The sequence below is a fragment of the Cydia fagiglandana genome, chromosome 1 (genome assembly GCF_963556715.1).
Source record: "Cydia fagiglandana chromosome 1, ilCydFagi1.1, whole genome shotgun sequence".
NCBI classification, from domain to species: domain Eukaryota; kingdom Metazoa; phylum Arthropoda; class Insecta; order Lepidoptera; family Tortricidae; genus Cydia; species Cydia fagiglandana.
The window spans coordinates 24,600,302-24,623,610 of record NC_085932.1 but is presented as its reverse complement, the minus strand read 5'-3'; the positions used below and the strand labels follow the sequence as shown (position 1 = coordinate 24,623,610).

At 37.5% G+C, this 23,309-nt stretch overlaps 1 protein-coding gene across 2 annotated transcripts in view; it reads right to left on the bottom strand.

Moving 5' to 3' along the window:
* The window catches only part of LOC134667260 (dopamine receptor 2-like), a 177,527-nt gene that overhangs the window by 58,923 nt on the left and 95,295 nt on the right, over positions 1 to 23,309 (bottom strand). For both annotated transcript variants that reach the window (XR_010098619.1, XM_063524604.1), the window contains exon 3: positions 783 to 2,203. Coding sequence is in view for 1 of the 2 variants with exons in the window: in XM_063524604.1 (XP_063380674.1) it covers positions 783 to 2,029 (1,247 nt within the window). In the remaining variant the exon portion in view is untranslated. The remainder of the gene's footprint in view (positions 1 to 782; positions 2,204 to 23,309) is intronic.

The window sequence follows — 23,309 nt, the reverse complement described above, 5'->3', positions numbered from 1 at the left end:
AGTGGATGTGTGTTTTGTTAATCGTTAGCAATTTCAGCACAAATTGATTAAAGTTGTTAGTGGTACAAAATTTGGATTAGTAAATATGGATGCACCAGGTTTTTATATATGTCACCGTAAAATTGTAAACACTCGTCAGTTTATAATATCGATAGTTAGATTATAAACTAAGTAGGCCGTTGGATTATTTAAATAAGTAATTGCAATTCACGTGAATTCTATGCGATTAGTTCATTTGTAAACTATTGGATGAGTTTTTCAAGTTTAAGATCATTCGAGATAATTAATTATGGTTTATAAAAAAAAAACTCTTACCCTCTTTTACCTAAATAACGTATAATTTATCAACAAAAGTTCAAAACAGAAATACGGGTATATTGTGTCACTACCTGGCGAAGATGTGTTTTGATATTTTGCTGGGACATCAGTCATACGCCAAGACAAGTCCAGTGTAACCTACTGCTCCGAAACGTCAGAAATACTCGTACAGGTAAACACAATTTTGCGATAGATCCGTCAGAAATTATGATTTAATATAACAGATTTGTATTACCTATAGTTCCCGTAAATATAGCAATTAATCAACAAATTAGCAATATCTTTTGACATTAATCGTATACGTAAACAATATGTAACCAAAAATAAAAATTAACTACCTATAAGATGCACTTGGGTTGTGTTGTTATTTATCTATTGGTAAATGATTTGATTGAGTATAAATTGTGATTACAAATATAGGTACCTATTTTACAATTGGTTATCCTATACATATGTAAACTCACCTACGAAAATCTCTGCTCCAACAGGCGTAGATGACCGGGTTCATTGAGGAGTTGACCCAGCCCAGCCACGTCACAATCATGTTGACCACCTCCTCGTGCGCGATGCACGCCGAGCAAATCCCCGACAGCAGGTTCACCACGAAAAATGGCAGCCAGCACACTATAAATACTCCCATCACTATTCCCAAAGTTTTTGCTGCTTTCTTCTCTTTCGCGAATTTGGCCAGTTTACGCGACAAAGAAAAGTTTTTTGGCAAATGTTTGCCATGAGTGGCGACGTTGGTGAGGCGCGTGGAAGAACGAGACAGGCCGTTGTTTTGCAGCGCCGTGAGCGGCTCCTGGTCCGCTTCCTCCGGCGTGCATACGCCGTGGCAGGCGTCGCTGCGCTGACGCACCGTGCCGCCACGGTGGATTCTTAACGTCAACTCTAACTCGCCACTCGGGCGCATTATCGACTTAGTGCCGATTTTCAACGATCGCGTCTGAATAGTCGCCGCGCGATAAATGCGATAATAAGTGAACACCATCACAAACAGTGGCAAATAAAACGATATTGTCGATGAGAATATAATGTATCCTAAGTTTTCCGTAAACGGACACTTATAATCCGGCACTTCCTCCAATCGCACGGCTCGCCACCACGCAATAGCGGGAAACGATATAGCCCCGGAGCATACCCATACGGCCGCAATCAGGAAAGCGGCTTTCCGTCCGCTCATTTTCATTGGATATGTTATGGGGTCAGTAATAGCCCAGTAGCGGTCAAGAGAGATCACGCACAAGTTAAGTATGGAAGCAGTGCTAAATAATACGTCTAGTGACCGCCAAACGTCACACCAATCCACTCCAAAAAACCAGGTATGCTCTAACACTTCGTACATTGCCGAAAATGGCATTACTACTAAACCGACGAGGCAATCCGCGACTGCAAGGGACGTCACAAAGTAGTTGGTGGAGGTGTGTAGGTACCGTTCCCGCACGACAGCTAGAATGACCAGCATGTTGCCGAACACCGTCGTCATGGAGAACAAGATCAAGAAGCTGACGAGTAGCGCTCGATCTTGGAGCAGCTTGATATAGTCATCCCATGTATCTCCGCTCGTAGAGTTCAAGCTAGTGGCGTTTTCGAAGGTGGCATTAAAGTCGAGGACTGCGTTGTAGGTAGTTGTTCCGAAATCATACTCTGGTCCTTTTAGTATCTCCAGTTGGCCTCTTGCCGCTAGTATATCCAGATCGCTGGCATTCATATTTTTTCAATAATTATTTCCTAGCTAGGACCATGGTAGCTGTTTATGTTTTCCTTGTTTCGCTCGCAGCCATTTCGAGATTACATTCTTGGCAGGCATTGTATTTGCGTATTCGGAGTTCTGGCACATATTTCGTTGGCATATTTTTTGCGCCTGCAGCTACGCCTGGCCACACTGCAACAGAAAGAAAATATATGGTTATATAGGGAACAAACGAATTTTGATAAAGTATATCGGGCGCACCTGATCTTGGGAATCGTTAAATGGTAAATATATTCTATAAATAAAGGTTGGTGCCAACCCATGAGAGACTTTTTTTTGTAAGGAAAGGGAAATCGTAATACTTACTCTAACCCTTACGCTAACTTGTATGCTACAGTTGCAGATAAATGGATAAGGAAGTAAGTAAATCAACTTATTACAACAGGTTCAATCCAATAAATGTTCAATAGAGTTTTCATTATAAATTGTATCTAAGTATATACAGAAGTTTATCATAATTAAAAAAATAACTGTGACCTAAATTTGAACCCACATCTTTTCGATTGCCGGTTCAACACGCTACCAAATCGTCAGCTGACCATCCGTCATTCCTAACACAATACGTCACTAATGTCACTAGCAATATGTTGATAAAAAAATGTTAATTATATGCGTTCACTAGCTGTGCTACGTGCTACGAGAATCGCGTAGTGCGTAGCTTGGCGCTACGAGCCTACGCCGTGACACGGTTTTATCCGCTTGTAACTAAAAGCCCACGCACAGAAAACTCGCCTAGCGGGTCGCTGGCAGTGAATGTGTTAACAGACGTTTACTTATTCAAAATCGATAAACTTCTGAATTTGATATAAATTGTAGTTCGTCGATCAATCATTGTTAGATAGAATGCGTCAATCAAATGAATTGTTTTCGTGACCGAGCTTTCTAGGTCGGTACGGTCACAGACTTTAATTGTTGATCAATTTAGGGCTCAAGCTAATTTCGATGTCAATATTAACGGTATGAAATGTCCAATGATAAGTGAATGGCTCAACAATTATTATAATCATAATCATTTATTTATTTACAGACAATAATGGTCCACACAATTATACTCCATGACTGTACATTCCTTTTTGCATCTTGAGTATCTCAAAAAGAGAACTTAAAATGTGTATAAGAAGAGTAAGTAAGTATACTTTGCTGTCCGGATATGTAATATAGAAATACATAATGGATTCAAGCAACATGCGATTTTTTCGCATATTTATAAAGAAGCATATTTTTAGAAGGTGAAGGTGCGTGGTGACTGACAATTCACTCGAAACTCTACACACTTGGTTCGCTGACTACACGCTAGTCTTATTGTACACAATAGTTCTCGGTTTCATATTCGATTCGAATTACCAAACAATGTATGGATTCGTAACGGATACTCATACTGTGGACATAAAATGTCATGAGAGCTCGACAAACTGCAACGAATCGATTACGCATTTCGACAAAGTAACCGGAGTTGTATTTTTGAAATGCACATTTGACGTATGAATGAAGATGATAATTAAATCATACTGATAGCATGTGCTTAGTTTTTAGACCAGCTACATGTGTCCGATTGCAACGTGCTTTAGGTATGGTTATATAATATAACCAATCAATCGCACGCAACAATATAACCTATACTTACTTACTTAATGGCGCAACGACCCAAAATGAGTCTTGGCTTCCGACACGAGTACACGCCAGTTGTCTCGATCCTGCGCCATCTCCCGCCAGTTATCGGCATGGAGATCGCGCAAGTCCGCTTCAACCGCATCGCCAGCGATACCTAACCTAACCTATAACCTATATTGTGTAAACAGGGAATGGTCAGTGCCTCTACCATCAGTTGGCAGAGTATTTATCACTTACTTTCAGTGAATAAACGTGCCGTGAGTCACGTTTTACGTTTCTTTACGGTCTTATGTACCTAATTTCACTCCACTCCAAACGATGCTGTCCCTTTCTAAGTATACTAAAAAACAGAGCAAGAGTTATAAGTATCGGAGTTTTATACAGCGCCTCTAGGATTCACCTAAAGAACTAAATAACAAAATTGACACATTTTCTCACGTCTACGTAATTTACTATCTATGCATCTCGCTCTCGCATATGAGTGCAAGTGAGATGCACAGAAAGTAATGTTACATATACTGATGGTAGCCGTGAATATGGAGGGTAGAGGTAAGGAGAATCCTTTATGACTTTATGAGAAAACTCCTTAATGGGAGAATATTTGCAAAAACTGGGCACGCTGTCAGCTATTATAATTTTTCTAAATCTCTCCAGAGTAGCGAAAAAAAGAAAACCCATAAACCTAGTTTTTCATTGTATCAATACCGTACTAAAAATCATGGAGAATGGAAGATACTCGAGTGGAAAAACGTTTTCTCTTTTTGTATGGACGATTACGTAGTATACTTCCATCTTAATGTTTTTGACGGACACTTTTTCATTATTAATTACATGGAGTATTCCTTACCTCTACCATCCACTAAGAGCATTTAGAAGGGAGATGTCATAGCTGTCATTTTCTTTACAAAACAGTCTGCCGATTTTTGCGGGAGAGGGCGTCAAATGTATTGCTATACATGATTTGTACGTAACGTACAAATAGCCATGTCAGTCTATACAAAAGTTTGCACAATTGTGCAAGTTTTTCGGCAGAGGGGTAAGTAATAATGTCAACAAAAAAATAAAGAGTATACCTTCGAGACTACTACGACTATGATATTTGATTTATTCGGTTGTCAATAGAAAACAAATGTAGGTGTTCTTTCTTCTCGTATGAGACGCCATTACTATGTAGTCTTGCTTGAGATTAATAAACATTACCTATATGGTCTTAAAACAAGCTTTTCTTTCCTGCTTGGAACCCTAATCCTAAATCCTAACAGTAAGCACTCAATGACCACTCCAGTTATTAAATGCTCTAAGACCAATTTTGTTACTATGTTACTGACTCAACATTCATTCTACATTTTTTTAAAGATTTGACGTTGCCATAGTTACGAAAATAATAAACACATCAATGTTAGTAAACAATGTATAAGTTAAAATATATTGTATTCAAGACAAAAATTGCAAAATATGATAATTACGTAAACATCATTAATAATCGAGTTAAAATTATGATTTTGTTTTCATGGAAATGTTGTTTTCAATCAGCTTCTTGCCTAAAACCAAAAACTGCTCGTAAGCAATGTGATTTTCGCAAATGTAGCAGTAGAAATAGGAAAATATGATGTCAAGTATAACTCATTACCTTTGTACTAAATCAGCCTTTTATTGAACTATTAATTGATTTATCCCTTAAAGTTTTGCTTGAAGTTCACATACTGTTATAAATTTATACATATTACGTTGAAAATTGCATTAATATTCGTGAAAAATCTGCGTATTTGTTGTGTTTACAAGTTGACAGAAATGTCACGTTGGAAACGCACGTATTTTTCCATAACATCTGTCACGTTTACTCGCGTAAAGTATTTACGCAGAATAATTCTGGCTCAGTTTTCATTATATAATTAGAAAGAGAGCGTTTTAGGTGTGAAGTTAGGCAAGTATGGAAAACTCGCGTAAAAACGTTAGTAACTCATGGTACAAATTGAAATTTTTAGTTATTTACGTGACCGGTAGAGGCACTGTACAATTACTCCATACATTTTCCTTAACTTTCTCACTATCGACTGTCATTCACGGAACTCATAGTAGAGCTACAGAAGGGGCCCTGTGATTTGCACGAGATAACTAAGGAAGGAATCACTCACAGAAAATGCCGTGAGTTCGCGTGCGTCGCATCTCGGGAGGCAAACGGAACCGGGCTGTCAGTACGGTGCACGCGAGGTGATGGAGTGATTGGTTTAGACTGAATGTGATGAATGGTATAAGTGTGTGAAAATTAGGGGGTCCACAGACGTGTGTATGAGGGTGTGTAGGTAGACACGTCTGTGTAGGAACTAAGGGCTGTGCTACAGTTGGAATTTTCATTTCAGAAAACATAACCTGGCTACAGTCGTAGCAGTCAAACACTGACAGACGGTTCGTAATCACTTAAAAAGAAATTCCAGTAAGCGAAGTTTCCTCATCGTTTCGTGAAAACTTGGATGAACGGTATTTTAGCCACTGAACGTTTCATGTCAATGAAAATAAACTAACTTTTAACGCGGGTGCTATGATTTATGTTTCATCTTTGGTTTCCGTGGACTGCTGCGTAGGGTATGTTTGACATTGACGATCCTATTGAGAAATATTTCTGTTGCTCAGTTAGTGCTAGTTGAATAATTATCAAAGAGACTCATGAAACAAGTCCAATGTCCGATGATTACAAAAAAATGTTTTTACAATATTTGCGATCTAACTACGTCACAGATTTAAACTTTCACGATTATTAAACATTATCAACCTGCACAGCTGCTGCTGTCGAGACCACGGGGACAACGCCGTCCTCGAAACGTCGGAGGTAAATCTTAAAACTTAAATACGCGATTAAGTCCCGTTGTGCAGTTTGATAACTACGTCATATCCCAAACTTAGTCATTACCGAAAGGGTCGCAATACATTCGTACGCCTTATGCCGAGTAAATCGCGTCATCACAGCCATGTGTCCTTGGGCTGGGACATAAATAGCGCTTAGCGAGCAGCCGGCGAGATCAAACGAATTGTGCTCCATGGGCCGTGATCGGCCCGTGCACATGAGGGCTCCGATCCGCTATACTACGGCCCAGGCAAACTTTACTCTGTTAACGTAGCTTTTCACTTGTTTCGCGTATTCACCTGAATATGGTTTATTTTAACTCTGCAAGCCCTGTTAAACGCTTTATATTTCTGATTTAGGTCTATAGCATACGCAGTGCAAGTGTTATTTAAACGTCATAATTTCATAGAAGTTTAACGTTTAAAATAACACTTGCACTGCGTGTGCTGTCAAAATCGTTGCAGACTATTCTTGGTCTAACTCTATGTGCTTGTACAAAATGTTATACATAAGAGAGACTAGGTAGATATCTTTTTGAAAATATGTGTATGACTTTTGTATCTAGATCTAGTAGACCTGGCTGTGATCAAGAACCTATTCGTAATGTGTCACGCTCGAAACTTCAGGAAAAATAATATAACGTAAGTGTACCTACATAAGTATCTAGGTATAATCATCATCATTAGTTACTATTGAGGTACTAGATACTGGAATTAAATAATCACCCTGAATTATTTTAAGGTCAATGTGGCTAATTCCGTCATAGGGACTAGGTATTCCGTCCACTAGAACGTCCACTTATCTCGAACAACCAACAAATGTGATTACATTTAGTTTCAGCAATCAAAAGAAAATGGTTTTTTTCCTACGATTGAAAATCAAAGAAATATCCGCTCGTGGACGGAATAGTCCCTATTTATGATGGAATTAGCCACATTAAACCTTACATATAGAGACATATCTCTTTAAGTTGAGCTATTAGAGAATGTAGATACCTCTACTTTTGACGTGTAGTTTAATCCGCTACTTTTGATGCGGACTGTACCCATGAAATTGTATCAGCAGGTAATAAATAGTTTACTATAAACTACAATAAGCTTATGTTGAAAAGTTTTAATCAACATTGTTTCCCAAACGTAATTAGCGATATTAATTACGCGGTTTGTTATCGACTCAGCCCGGGACTTTGAGATCCGGGGTGACGTCATTAATCTTCCGGGATCCTTGATTGATAGTAGTCCCCCGACGCCTCAAATTGAGGGACTTCTATGCATGGGACAAGCATGTGGGGATCTATTAGTCGAGTCGACCAAATTGATTGGAAGATTTCTGCACGTCTATTGATGGAATTGGTAGGTATTTTAGGGAAGCATGTTACGAGTACAGTAATTATAAAAAAACAAATTGCTACACTAACTAAATATACATTCGATGAGATAAAAAAAAGACTGAATGTTTATGCTGTTTCGTAAATATGCTGCAATGAGATGCCGATTGAGATTGGTGTTGAAGAAAAATGTTTTATTTATTTTATGGATTGTGTGTATATTGATTAATCATTTCGTTGTGGTTTCATCATCACATTTGGCGCCCAGACGTGGCTATCCAGGTTTAACTTACTAAATAATATTTCTGTCGATATTAAGTCCCCATGTCGCAGATTTGTGACCTGTTCTTTAAGTTTCTTATTAATGTTCTACCTAATATTCTTATTTTTTTTGTCTGTCAAGTTTGGCTATCAAGCTGATGTAAGTACTTAGGACTTTTTTGCTGTGATCCTTCCTATGCCTTGTTATCCGTAGCTCTCATTTATCCTCCGGCGATGACACTCCAGGCAATCACTTTTATTATCAGCCCTTTTGAGTCATCAACTCATCAGATAAGTTGCGGAGACCGGAAAGTGCAGTTTCTACAGAGTTATGAAATTCATTACTTTCCGGCGGAGTTCATTTTATCTTTTCATTTGACTGTTCCCTTTAACCGCTTCATACTCGGATTTTTCTGATGCGCTGATTTAAAATGTGTAGGTACTTTTCTTCTGCGTTATAATTTAAGGCAGCTTTTGCAAATAGAAATTTGATCAAATTAGAAGAAACGAGCAGTATGTGGTCGGTTTACTCTGAGCGACAGTGTCAAGTACTTAGGTCTATCACAGTTTGGTGCGGGACTGGTAATAGACGATCTTTAATAATATAACTACATATTTTTATGTCACATACCTTGTGCATTTGCATTTATTGCAATGCAGTACATTTTTTAAAGGCTACATTATATTGCCGTATGTGGTCGGTCGGCTGATGTCGGATGTAAACTCAATTGTGCGCGATGTAACGTCGTGGAGTTCGCGCACCGTCTAAAAAGTCTGACGGCCCCATTCGAACTTTAAGATACGTCAGGTAATAGATCTAGAGACGATACCTATGGATTAGATATGTCAGTGTCAAATGAGACGTTTCTTTAAACAAAAATGTCCTCTTGCTCACACATCTAATCCATATCGTTTCTAGATCTTTTAGTTGACGTATCTTAAAGTTCGAAACCGTAAGAAGGTAGTAAGAATATTGTTACGTTTCGTCGATCTTCAATAATATAACTATTTTTATGTCACACACCTTGTGCATTTGCATTTATTGCAGTGTATGTAAATTAGAATGATACAGGTGAATATTCGGTTCGGTAAGATCTGGACCGAACATTCGGCCGAATATTCTTAGGTATTAGGCAAACTTCATATTTGGCCCATCTCTTGTACGTATTGTTCTGATGTTGCATTGTGTCTCCGGTACTCGTATTTATGAAAAAAGCACTTAGCAAGGGCACGCACAGGAAGTCGGCGCCGTGAGTCGAGTGTTATGAGCCTTGAACACCGTGCATAAAACAAATGACGCGAAGATGCCCGCCCAAATTGCCGATTTACTCTTGAACCCTATTTTTGACGAGTTTTCACTTACAATAGTGTAGTATTACGGGCCTAAAAGTTTACTTTGGTAAATATTTTATTTATTTATCAGTTAACTGTGCTGTGTTATCTTATGATGTATGACATAATTAGCATTGGCGAATACACGAAGGATTCACTTCGTATTATTTGGTGAAAATGGTGAATCATTTTGTGCAAAAATAAACTATTGCATTCGTAGGAGGCGTAGATGGCTACTAGATCGCGTAGCACGTAGGTTAGGTAGGTAGGTACTTACTGCTCCATAACATAAGGCACTTAAACTAGATGAAGAATACGATAGAGATTAATAATTGTATCTAATAATTAATAATAATAATTGTATTGAAATAGTTTTTGGGACCTATTTTCTATACTGTGAAATTGTTACAAATCCTTTGTGAGCTGATAAGTAAACATTTTTATATTGTATCTAATGGTTATTTCGGCAAAATATGAATTGGGTTTTTTATAATTGCCCAAGGTTCATTCTACGAGGGTTGGTCTGAAAGTTGTTAACTGCTACTGACTCACTCATGCGATTCGATTAGTATTTATACCATTTAAATGCTAATTAATTAATTATAGACATGAAACGTATTTAAATAAATGCGATTTTTTATTATATCTTTTTACTTATAACTGTTTTGTATCGAGTTAGAAATTAGGTACTTAGAAATAATTTTGTCACACATAAACGAATTTAGTCTATGAAAATGAAGGTTAAAATGATACGACTTACTGACGATCTATAAGTCATGATTATATTTATTTAATCATAAGATTTATATGGAGAAACCACCCAGATTCACTACCTAAAAATAAAGAAAAATAAAACCTAATCGTTTTCTATAAATTACTGTATATCACTTCAATAAGTAGATCCCTACGTGGAGCCGGGAAGTTGTTAACTACCTTCCGACCAACCCTCGTATTTATCGAGAACCTACAAATACGGAATGTTGTTTTTTTGGATAAAGTAATAGTTTAACAATAACAAGGCAGTCAATTTTATTATGGTTGAAGCTGAAATATAACAGTATTTTCTCCGTTTCTAGGAAGTAATAAAATGGATCGCGTAAAGGAATACGTAGTTTATGGTTGTCCACAATGAAACATGTGGCCTGATGTGGCACACATTGTGTTCTGATTGATTACTACCGGCTTCTGAGTCAGTCTCGCTTGCGGCAACGCGGAGTATATTAAACACATAGTTAATCCTATTTAGTTAATACGAGCTCCTGGTGTGAAGGCTTCAGGTTGCCAAATGTAATTATTCATGACTAGGTTTTGCCCGCGACTTCGTCTGCGCAGAAGAAGCGGTCGTCCCTTTTCTGGGTATTGGCATCTTTAGTTATGTTTAGTACCTAAGATAGTTATTTAAGTTTATTTTAAGTTAACCTTAGCTATAAGTTTTAAATTGTTAAGATGTACCTACCTACTAACAAAATATGGACCATTTATGTCTGAAATAAATGCATTTTATTTTATTTTATTATTGGATAATTTGATGTATCACTTAAAGCGATAAGATCGCCCGTTGGACATACGTTTGTATGCAGAAGCGGTTGTCCCTTTTCTGGGTATTGACATTATGGGTAATTTGATGTATCAATTAGAGCGATATGATCGCCTGTTGGTACCTTTATTTACATTGTAAATCTGTTTCTAATTTGTTTTGTGATGCAATGAAGTATTATTATGAGAATTAGGAGCGAAAAAAATATTCATATAAATTTTAAATGCTCCTAATTCGTATACCCATTAAATAATACACAATACGTGAAATTGGGTCAAAATTCTTACAGGAAAATGAGGACTACGTTTGTATTTATGGATAGGCGGATTCGCGCGGTCGGTCACTTTCGTCTTAACGACAAAATTTCTATCATGCCGTTATTTAACTGAAAAAATTCATAAATTGAAACGGATTTTGAGTTCATTTTTAAATCTTTATGGTGTCAAAATAATAAAAGAAGTAAGCATTTTTATTTGTAATCTTTGTGTCAAACCGTAAAGTCTTAAATGAGAAACTCATTGTCGATGTGCTAATAAAACGTACCTATCCGAGGATGACACAGTTTAGTGCCCACGTGGAGCACGCGTAGGGGGGCCGGTGTATATGTGTGTGTACGCCATAGCGATAAACTCAACATTTATTTGTATTCATGTCTCATATGGTATATTTTCATTGTTCAACTGGGACAACCTTATCAATGTTGGTGATATGTAACCTACACAAAAAACATTGTAAAAACAAATAACAACCAAATTTTAACCATAATATATTGTATTAAATAAGAGATTCCTGCTTTTATCCATGTTCATTATTATATTTTAAAAGGATATTAAGTAGGTATACTTTGTATACATAAACATTAGTGATGTACCGACTATTGATTTGGCCGACTAGCCGACTAGCCGACTAATCGGCGCTCGGATGGCCGATTAGTCGGCCGACTAGTCGGCTAGTCGGCCGGATCATTAGTTTCGTCTAAGTTCGGTTCAGATGCACTTAAAAACAACCGTTTTATCCCTTTCTATTCGTCATATTATAAATATACATATAGTAACGCTGAAAAATGAAATGAAAAAAATTCTTAAGGCTATATGTCATACGAAAATTCGAACAAAAGTTTTCGTAAATAGGATTGTGGGTAAAATAGGTGAAAAGCTTATGGTAAATATTTGCTGTTTATATCTTTTTGCCCCGTTTTTCTGTCATTTATAAAGTGCCGACTAATCGGCCATTTTTGCCGACTAGTCGCCGACTAATCGCCGACTACAAATGAGGCCGGATAGTCGGCTTTCCCGACTAGTCGGCGACTAGTCGGTACATCCCTAATAAACATCAATGTTTTTAAATTTAGCAATTATGTTGTAGGGATAAAGGGAACATTAACCGAAAAATCTACACAGTAATATTTACCTAATGTGAGTAAATTTACGAGAAAGCCTTCCATCCCCATGTCATATATAATAATAAAATAAATTTGGCCCCCGCCCCGAAAATCTTCTTACCCCCGGACAATTTTCAGCGATAAATTGCATGTAAATTTCAAGGAAATTGCTTTCAAATTCGGTGATGTAAGCGTCACACCGCTAAGGCTTTATTTTACAAGTACTTAATCAAAGTTTAGCGTGCCAGCCCAGTCAAACTTAATTGCTACAATTGTAATTAGTAGACACTCGAACCGAGCACACAATACGGCACGACTTGATGTCTCGCAACCAAAAGTAACCTCAGTTAAACACATTTAATGCCACAGCGCAAGTATTTTTTTTACTTCAATTCATGGCGCTGGAAAAAACATTATGCAAAGTGCAAAATCCTATTCGCCACGTGCCCTGTCGTCAAAAGCCTAAGCAACGTAATAAACCTGTTTATAGGGACAAAACGAATCGGCGCTCCTTCAATACAATCATTTTCCTGTAACACGTGTTTGGTAGCAGGTTTTTTATTTTTATTTTTGTTAATCTCGCTAAAAATCAACTTACTTCAAAAAGCCTTGTCACGATTCAAGTTATAAGGAGTTTCTTAAAAGATAGCGTTCAAAGGATAATGCTTAATCTTGGCCATTACTGTAATCCTAGTAATGGACTAGCTTAAACACTTTGTGCTGTTCGTAGTTTAATTAAATAGGTATTCATAAAGTCAGTCCCACGCTCCCCACATGCGCTAGAAAAACAAAGTTGGAAGATAAACATTTTTAAAATTGCTAGAAGTTTTACTAGCAGATCTAAAGTCTCAGATGAATTAAAAGTGAATCAATTCTCTTATGCTTTCGTCGGGCACGCCCTTGCGATAAATGCTACGAGTTGAACGAGTTTTCCAGTTTCCAAGAAAACTCCAGTGATTTGGTAAAGCTGGCGTCAGGCGCACACTGACAACGAATAAATTATTTAAAAGCCAATCGATTCTTTAGTCGGATTAAAAATCTTCAGGAATCATCAGACTGTTAAACTAATTTGCGTTGAACCCACGTCTTAACGAGTTCCCGAAAACAGAAAGTTATTTAAGCAATGCATATTAATAAACTCTTTAACTTCTAAGCATTTAAAATTAACTCGAAAAGTAATTTAAATAAGGTTTTTACCGCAGAATACTAAAATTAGGAACTGTGATGGTTTAGTGGAGGTAAAAAAATATTTCAAAGGCGAAGGAGGTAATTAAGATGTAAATTTTATCAGAAACGAAACGACTCGTCGTGTCGAAGTCAGGAAACAAGTGCGTTAATGAAATACAGCTGAGCGGTAAGCGGGCGCGCATTCATTATGCTACGGGAAACATGGAGCAAAGCAGACTGCGCGTCGGCACCGGTCCATCAATAACGGTTTCTTGAAGGTCATGGTCGCAATCAAAAGTCGAGGAACGTATCTACAGCTACACAACAAAATATACCTTCAGAAGGAATGGCAGGGTTGATAATGGTCAGACGATGATTGATGACTAGACCAAGGACGAAGTCTTGATTTAATTAAATGTCATTCGTAAAGGTTTCGTGCTTAACAATGTATAAGATAGCGCGTACCAGTTTACTCTGTGAGTCCAAAGTTTCAAGCGGCTATATTTCTCGGAACAATGCAGTCAATTTAAGTCCCAGAAAGAAATATCTTACGTACCTACTGAGTTTTATGTATAGGTAGATCCTTACACATGCGGAATGTTGCGAAAGAGTCAGCGTTCTATACCTAGTGGTCTCATTTAGAAATGTAGGCAGGCGTGTCTCACTCCGCGATTTCGTCGCTTTGCTACAGGTAGATAAAAGTGCATCCGTTTAGCCCCAATTTTGGGGTTTGCCATAAGCCGCGCGTGGCGCTGTCGCCACCTAGCGGCCATATCTGTGCTGACCGTGACAGACGCGTTTTGTTAGAGAGTGAGTCTTCTGTACTTAGTACTATTATTTATTCTGTGATGTAGGTATTCTTATTGTGTTGTTTGAGTTTCCAAAACGTCTCGCATGGCGCACTGTTCAAAATCCCATACCAGTCCCCAAACGCGTACTTACGACACGTCACGCTTTCGAATGAAATTACACTAGGGCAGGAGTAGGAAACTAGAGCGTTCGGAAATTCTCGGCTCCGTTCGACTCAGCATAGCTCCGAGCAATTATTAGGGTTGGCACAACTTGACGTCCCTTTGCGTGCACAACCACAGATAAGATAACTACTTGAATTTTGACAACCCTAATTAGCCGAAAGAGATAAGGCCATACATTAGAAAGGGACAGCATGATTCGTCCCTGAACCGCTGGTAAACTTCGGTTATGCGGGTAGTTTCCTTTCTGTACGGGATTACTACATATCACTTATTCTGTGACTAGGGTTCCTGACCCAGGTGTTACATTACAATTTTAGGATACTAAAGCCTGCAGTCTATTAACTCAGATTTTATTGCATCGATAACAATTTCAAATGTAATAGAAACAGCCGTACAAATTTAATGTTGGTTAACGGTTTACCACTAGTAATGTACTTTTAACCAAAAGCTTGTTAAGTAGCTTATTAACTTTCGGTTATTGGCAACAATATAGGTAGTTAGTAGCTGACGTGACATCAGAACGGCGAGTGGACCTTTCTTTTAAATACTTAGCTTACAATACAAAATACAATAACAATTTATAATGTCGTTTACTATCCTCCTCCTCGCGTCGTGTCCCTCATTGCTGAGGGTCGTGAAATCCCCGCGGAATCAGCTTCTCTTTGACGGTGTCCCGCCATCTGTGCCTGTTCTTTGTATCGTGAAGTGCGACATGCAGTTGGGTGTCCAGGGTAGACCGGACTTGATCTGCCCACCTTATTGGGCTACGGCCTCTAGGTCGTTTGCCACCAAGCTTGCCAGTAACTATGAGTTGTTCAAGATTATGACCTTCTTTCCGGGCTAATGTGGCCGAAAAACTCCAGTATCCTGTAGACACATGGTTGAGAGTCTGGTTTTGATGTAGAGTTTGTTTAAGGTAGACCTATTTGTGCGAAAAACAGAGCTATCGTTTACTATAAAAAAAACAATAAAGTTATCTTAAAACTAGTAGACAGGGTAATAAATACTCCTCGCTTGATAACTTTTGGAGGACGCCGAAATTACTCGTTTAGCGAATAGAAGGAAAGTTTTTTGCGTAACCACTAACGCAACTTTTGTTTGTAGGCACTTTATTTTGCTTTGGTATTCGGTTTATTACTTATAAACATAACGAGTTACAAATATTTATACAGGGAGTCCCAAGACTATGGGACAATAAGGGAAAGTACCTTAAATATCGTAGATAGGATATTTTGCTGAAAGAAGACATTATTTTAATTTAAAAAACAATTTAAACTGCATTCATAGATTTTTAAATAATTACATGGTTGAACCGGGAATCGAACCTGCTACACGAGAAAAAAAATCATCCTGTAGTTATATCATACCGATCGAAAGGCTTCATCATAAGGATTATTTTTTGCTGAATAACATAGTGTCAGAAATAAAAGGAAGACCATGAATTTGTAACATTTGATGTGAAATTTAGCGAAATAATCAAAAGAGTGCGACTTTGTATTCAACAGAATGGGACTCATTTTGAGCATTTGATAAATTAAATTGATTAATTACTAAAAAGGTACTTTCCCTTGATATCCCATAGTCTTGGGACGCCCTGTATACTTAACATTGTATTTTTTACAATAACATTATATTTATAAAATACGGGTTGCACTCCGGGAGTGCCGGCAGAAGTGAAAACTTAATGACATTGTAACAGTTTTTCGATCAGGTCACGTGTCCGTCTTGCGTCTTACGAATCTTACGGTCAAGTGACCTGTCGCGAGTTAAAATTTTTTTCCTCATCACAAAAAGTGCACAGCGCCGCTAAAGAAGTTTTCACTTCAAAATTTGTTAAATTCGACATGCCAGATGTAGAAATAGGTATCACTTAGTCTGATTTCGTCTAAAACCACTATCCATCATCCTTATCCATAAGCTCTTACAAAATATGTATACAAAAAAAATGTTAAGCAATTTTACCTCCATTAAGCCTGAGAAACCCGTGTAGGTGCGCTTAATTAGCAAAACCACATTTTGAAACAAAGCAAGATACACGAATTAAATAGCAAAATAAATGAGAAAGGGTTTACTAACGCGCAAAAAGAATGGATGCGAATAAACTACTCGGAAAGGGCCGACCCAAAAGAAGCAGTGATGTATTAAAATAGGGGGAGTAAAGCGAATCAAGATAATGGTGTTTTAGGAGCCCAGGCGCACATTACGAGGTGAAATGTATCTCGACAAATGACAAGGATCACAAAATTAAAAAAGGTCTTCTGAGTGTAAGATAATTCCTTATAGTAATTAGTAATTTTGTTAAAATCATTTTAATATTTTATCAATGTGCCTGGGCTTGTACAAAAGAGGCAGTTGTTTGAGAATAGGTACTCTCAGACTGGGAAAGGTTTATCTGACTTTGATTAATTAAAAAAATACATAACTGAAGTTTCTATAGATATGTAAGGGTGGACTCAGTAAGTACCTACCTACAGGAAATTTATTAAATCTATTTTCGTGACCATGGTTCAATAATGCATTTCGGTCGATTGTAATGGTAACATTCCATTTCTAACCGCAGCTGCACTACCGGTACTGAACGCGTCGCTGTCATTGTCAATTTCCATATTAAAATTGACAGTAGTGCATCTGTCGTTGGAAATGGAATGTTACCCTAATTGTAAAACACCCTGAAGCTGTTACGGAAACCGCACTACTAAGTGCGTGTCACTAATATGTATATGTATAAGTAATTCCTTCTCATAACTACATCCAATGCCCGCAAAGGTAGCCAACTGATAACAGAACGTACTTTATTGTGTGCTAACGGTTAGATAGGTGACCATATTATGTCAAAGCCCGAAATAAAAATAAATCTATTAAATCCGCTCCTGATGTATAAGTAACCAAAAACTATTTATCTTTGACAATAGTGAACTCAGCGGGACATTCAGTGACAATACTAGTACTGCCACAATGAGTCGCCAAGAATTTTATTGTTCTTTGCCACTGAGATCGGCCTCTCTTAGTGCAAAAGGGATAGATGATTATGCTATGGGTAGGTACATATGTAATCGAGTCTTAAGCACCGTTGCTTGGGATATATTCAGACACATTTACCGCAGTTGGTGGCGGTTGATGGATGATTTGAGACTGATTGATGTTCTCTGTGGACGCTCAGCCTGGAACAGGTGTAACTTCGCTTCTAGACACATGAAGATGGAACGCCCTAAGCTCGATACATATAATAAGTATTAGCCATTGATGAAATAACTCTTCTGATTCTAGGTCAATAATCAGCAGGGATTAGATCACTTTATCCACGTGATAAAATAACTGTCACTTTTTAACTCCGCGGGGTAGAAAGTGACGGACACAGTTTTGTCACGCGGTGACGTAGAGAAAAACGAACATCATATCCGTACAAGACTATTTGAAAAATAATGTTCACGCTCTACGCTCCCACGTGCTCTCGGCTCAAAGTGCTCAAACGGCCAAAGCAATAAATAGGTAAATATGAAGTAGTACTTTCTTTGTTAATGGGTTTACAGCATGTAACAACGTTTAAGTAGGTATCCACATTACGCTCTCTTGATATCAACTGCAGATACATGTACTGATCACGTAAGGTAATTTTAATAACAAAACTTCCGTAAGACACAGACATATTGAATATATTAAGAACGGGTCATGGTACGGAGTGAAACACGTCAAGCGTTTATCGCCTTAAAATACACGTGAGTGACACGTTCTTAACATAAGTATTTAACACGTAACGTAAGTAATATTGATTACTGGTTCAAAAATTTTGAGTTGATAAGTGTAAGTCTAAAACTTATTTGGTAGGTAGGTACAGTCAAATAATTTTATTTTAGACCCATTTCGTACAAATCTTACGTTTTGAGTTTGAACGGAAGTCGGCATATAGTTAAGTAGGTATTTAATGTATGTCAAAATGATTTATGATTTCCATATTTTTATTTTCAAACTCTAAAATTAGTAGTAATTGTGTACGTATTGATGCTTCAATAGCGTCAAGCTTAGACTAAATAAATAGCTAGGTATAAGAACTATGTACCTACACTTATTTCAGCCGTTAGGAAAGTAGCCTTCTAAATATCTATACACCTGCGCTTACAGCTTGCTGACGAACTAATAGCATGCTAATTGTTTTAACCGCCCGCTTATTGTTAATTTCGATATCGATGATCCAATTCTTTTGACGTGGAAATGGGAATGTATTCCAATAAAATGCAAATGCTTCCATTACTTTCATGGCTTCACGGCCGGTTGACTTTATGAGATGAACCTTAACTCAAAATAACATTGCTGAATCGTATTATCATACGGCGCTTTGTTTCATATATGGATCAGAATGAAATTCTATTTTGAAATGGGTGGCACAATACGTTTAATTACAATTTCAATTGCCCACTCCAAAGTTTGTAATAAATCAAAATTCAAACATTTTACTTGTGCGCTTTCGGTAAATGTCCTAAACAATGATCAATGAGTGCTGTTATTATGTTTTGATGTTAGTGTGCGTTCGAATTGGCCTCTAACTATGATGACAGGATGGTCTTTTCTGATGATCTTTAAAACTGGGGAACTTACTAGCATTGCAAAAAGTTGTCTGAAGCATGGGCAAGTTCTGAAAAAACGAGATAATCAGCGGTTGCATTTTTATTATGAATCATGACTCAAATATCTTCGATACGCAAGCCAATTCAAACTAACATTGTGATATCAAGATAATTAACTTAACGAGACACACGGGTGACTCATCATTTTGATGTCACAGTGTAAGTTTGAATCAGGTTCCATGTACGAAGGGCGCTTTATGTGGTTAGCTATACCACATTTTTACCAATAGGCATCAGTTTGACGAAATAAACCGACAAAACAAGGTGAAACATAATTGTAAGGAGGCAGATTTATAAGTAGAGTAATAATACACATAATTCACATACGATATCTTTTACCAAAAATAACTAATTGTAATAGAGAGGTAGTAATAGTTAATTATAGAGGGTTAGTTTGAGATCCAAAACAGATGGCGCTGTACTGCGTTATATCATTTGCGGTCACTGAATTTTATTGTCAAATGTCAACTTGTGACCATCAAAGTTACTGCAAAATGTATGGAGCTCTACAGCGCCATCTCCTTTATCTGTCAAATTCGAAGCACGAAATTGTCTTAGATTTTCCGCATCTTACTCAATAGATGTTCTTTGCTTTTACTGACTTCGTGCTAAAAATATTTGTGTCGTTTTTAAAATATCTTTAAACACGTTTCATCTGAAAACCCAATAAGGTTTACTCGGGTAATTCCGAATGTCAAAAACTGTCGGATAATTCCGAAAAGAGACTTTTATTATGATGGAATTTAGCGTGATTTTCATTTTATTACCCGAATACACCTTACATATACCTACATACATACTATGGGCGTTTACTAGGCACGGAATTTTATTGGAACGCATCAAACGAACCGATGCATGAACGCGTTGGCCATCGGAACAACACAATAATAAAATTGTTTTTATTGGGTTGCGAATGTGAAAAATCTCCATGCGAACGCTAAGGTGTCGTGACTTTGTTCGTGAAATAAGATAGTCATAAAGTAAATTTATGGTCTGCAGTAAATAAAGAGAAACATATTGCGCTTCCCAGCCGTAAAAGATATCACGGCTCAAATACCTATACCGGCACAATGTCGTTAAACTTTTCTAACGTCGCAGTGGGAGCGTCGAACATGTCCTAAGAGGGTGATGGTGGCATTGCTCCTGCCATATCGTGATAAACTGCCACCAATCTATTCCATACAACACAAAGTTGGGTTTTAATCTTAGGGCCCGATTCGGATTTTGATATAGACATCTATTAGATATCTTTTAGACATCACCATGATACGATAACGATATGTTTAAGATCTAACCTGTCAAATTTGACATTTGCACGATTCTGGAGATATCTTGAACGATTTCCACAGGATATGACTTGGAGATCCAATTCACATCTAATAGATATCTTACTCTATCTAACGTAAAAGTGATATTGGTTGCCCGAATTGCGCTGCAAAAGAGAACTAGTTCATATCTAAACTCTAACTAATCTAGAATGGTACGGCAGTTATACTTTGAAAAAATCTCGTATCTCGCACTGCTACTCAAAGTTAAAACACAGTAATTCTGTATGTATTTCATACATATAGTTACCGCATTTTTGTTTTGATTGACAGAACAAGATACCTACAAGTTTTTTTAAAGTAGGTAGTCACGTAATGTATCTCTTGCGTTATTGTTATATCACGAAACTTAACTCAGTGCGGAGAAATGAGACATACATTAGAATAGAGACATACATTAGAAGACATACATGAGATAGACATACATTAGAATTATGCTATGATATAAGTTATGACTGGCATGTCTGGCATCCGGCCAGCATTACGATTAGCTTCCAATCTAAGTACTGCATGCAATTACTTAATTGAATTATGATAGGTGCGTGCTTAAGTTAAATCAGAATTCAAGTGGTTAAGCGGCAGCAGCGGTAACATAGCAATCATAAAAGGTAGGTAGGTATCAGTGGCGGCGCGTCAAACATATCCATAGGCAAGCCGGGGCTAATTTGGCTTACATATTTCCTTTACAACTCAGCTCAAACGTCCAAAAACAATCAAGCCGGTGAGAATCGGCTTTTATGGACACGCCGCCACTGGTAGGTATAGGTACTTTTCCGCTTCGTTGAGAACATGTTAATTAAACTAAGAAAACGAAATCTTGCCAAGTTTTACAACGTGTTTCTTTTATATACTTAGTTTACAAATACGTTGATCAAATTTGAAAGACAGTTTTTCTTATTTTCCAAAAATAATGTTACGTTTCATTTTACTATTTATTTAATTTTGTTAAAATACTGTTTTGTTAATATTGCTTTCAATTCCTGTTGAATAAATTTAATTGCTAAATATTAGACCATTTATTTAACATCACGAAGTGAAAATTAATACCTATCTGATTTACTAGTTTAACTCTCACGTTGTAACATTAAGGGGCCGGTATAAGTACGACGTTTTCGATTTAGACCTCACTTTGTGCAAAGCATTTGTTCAATAAATTATTGCCGCGTCATCCCACCATTACGATCGGGGCAATTTGGTCGAATAAACACAGTGTAGGTATTGGAAAATGCTATACCAATATGAGCACACAGCAATTTAAAGAGTATATTGAATCGATTGAGTGCGATATGGACAAAGCTGGCAATTCTTGAAAGTTATAGGCGGAAAGAGACACTTGGAAAAGGAACGGCTGGAATTTTTCCTGAATCCTGACGAAAAGTGGTCCAAAGTATCCATTCCCTTTCACACTGTAAAATTCTATTAATTTGAGATTTAAATCTAAACTAGGACAACATCGTAACTGTATTTTGCTATAAATTCAGATATTTTCCACAAAAAATTGAATTACCAAATCTAACATTTTAATCATATACAAATGGCTATCCGTCACAGACCAAACTAGGCTGAGTCTGTATGTATCCTGGCCATCTGCTAGTGCGGTTAACAAAAGGAATTAATAAAGGTAAGTAATAATTTTCTGGTTTAATTAGGTATATCTTAAATAGTATAGATACTATACTACTAAAAAGTATTTTTATTTAGTTGCTTACAATAGGTACATGTATGAAAGTTCGTAATTAGGGTGTTTTTGAGTGTGTGTGTGTGTGTGTGTGTGTGTGTGTGTGTGTATGTATGTGTGTGTGTACGTGTGAGAAAAGTATACGTGCACACAGGTGTACATTCTGTGCTTATTGCCGGATTCCGTTGGGCGGGGGATTATTTTATCTTAATGGCTTCAATAATGTCTTCAGTAATTCAGTTTGATTAACCCTTATCTTGGCAACACCCGTGATACATGTAACATTTAAAAATGTAGCAGGTTAACTTTATTGCCTAACAAAATAATTCTGCTATAAATATGTACCTATTGCACTTTGCAAAAAATATGCACACAAGGTCATTGTAAATTAATTAATAATAAATGTAATAATCAACATGGGGCCGCGGAAACAACATATGTTATTTCGTAGGTACTGTAAGTTTAAAACTAATTACTGATACTTAACCTTAACCTAACCAAGCTATAACAAGATAAAACTAAAACATAACTAAATATGAAAAATCTCCCTCAACTCACCCGCTTCCGGGAAACTCCCCAAAATGCTGGCGACATTCCCCCTCTGAATCGCCAGGCCTAGCCTCTGAACAAAAAACGAGCCCGCTCTTGGGTCGCCTGAGACGCCTACCAATCGAGCCGACACTTCCTTCATAAAGTAAGTTGTAAGTTTTGCACTTAGGGCCCCCCCACATCTGGCGTCTTTCGAGCGTCGGCGTCTGTCGGCGTCGGTCCAGCGCTATGGAAAATGACGTCGCTGCGCAGTTGCGTCGACGCTGCGTCGACGTTGCGTCGACGTCGGCCATAGAATTGTAGACGCCGACGCTCGAAAGACGCCAGATGTGGGGGGGCCCTTAAGTACCTATTTCTCAAATTAGTGTATATTTTTGCATAATCTGCATATTATTGCATTTACTATCTGTAAGTGTATTAAGATTTACATAGTAAACGTGTTTACCATTACCATCCATACCCCCACCACCATTACCACCATTGCCCCGGCTGAATATTGGAGCGGCGTTAATAATAGCGTAAGCGCCAGCCACCATAAGGTACCTTTTGCCGTGGAACGTCACATATATTTACTATTTCATATCTAGTGAATCTCTAATTCATTTCGCGAATCGCGCCGCGCGTTAACAGCC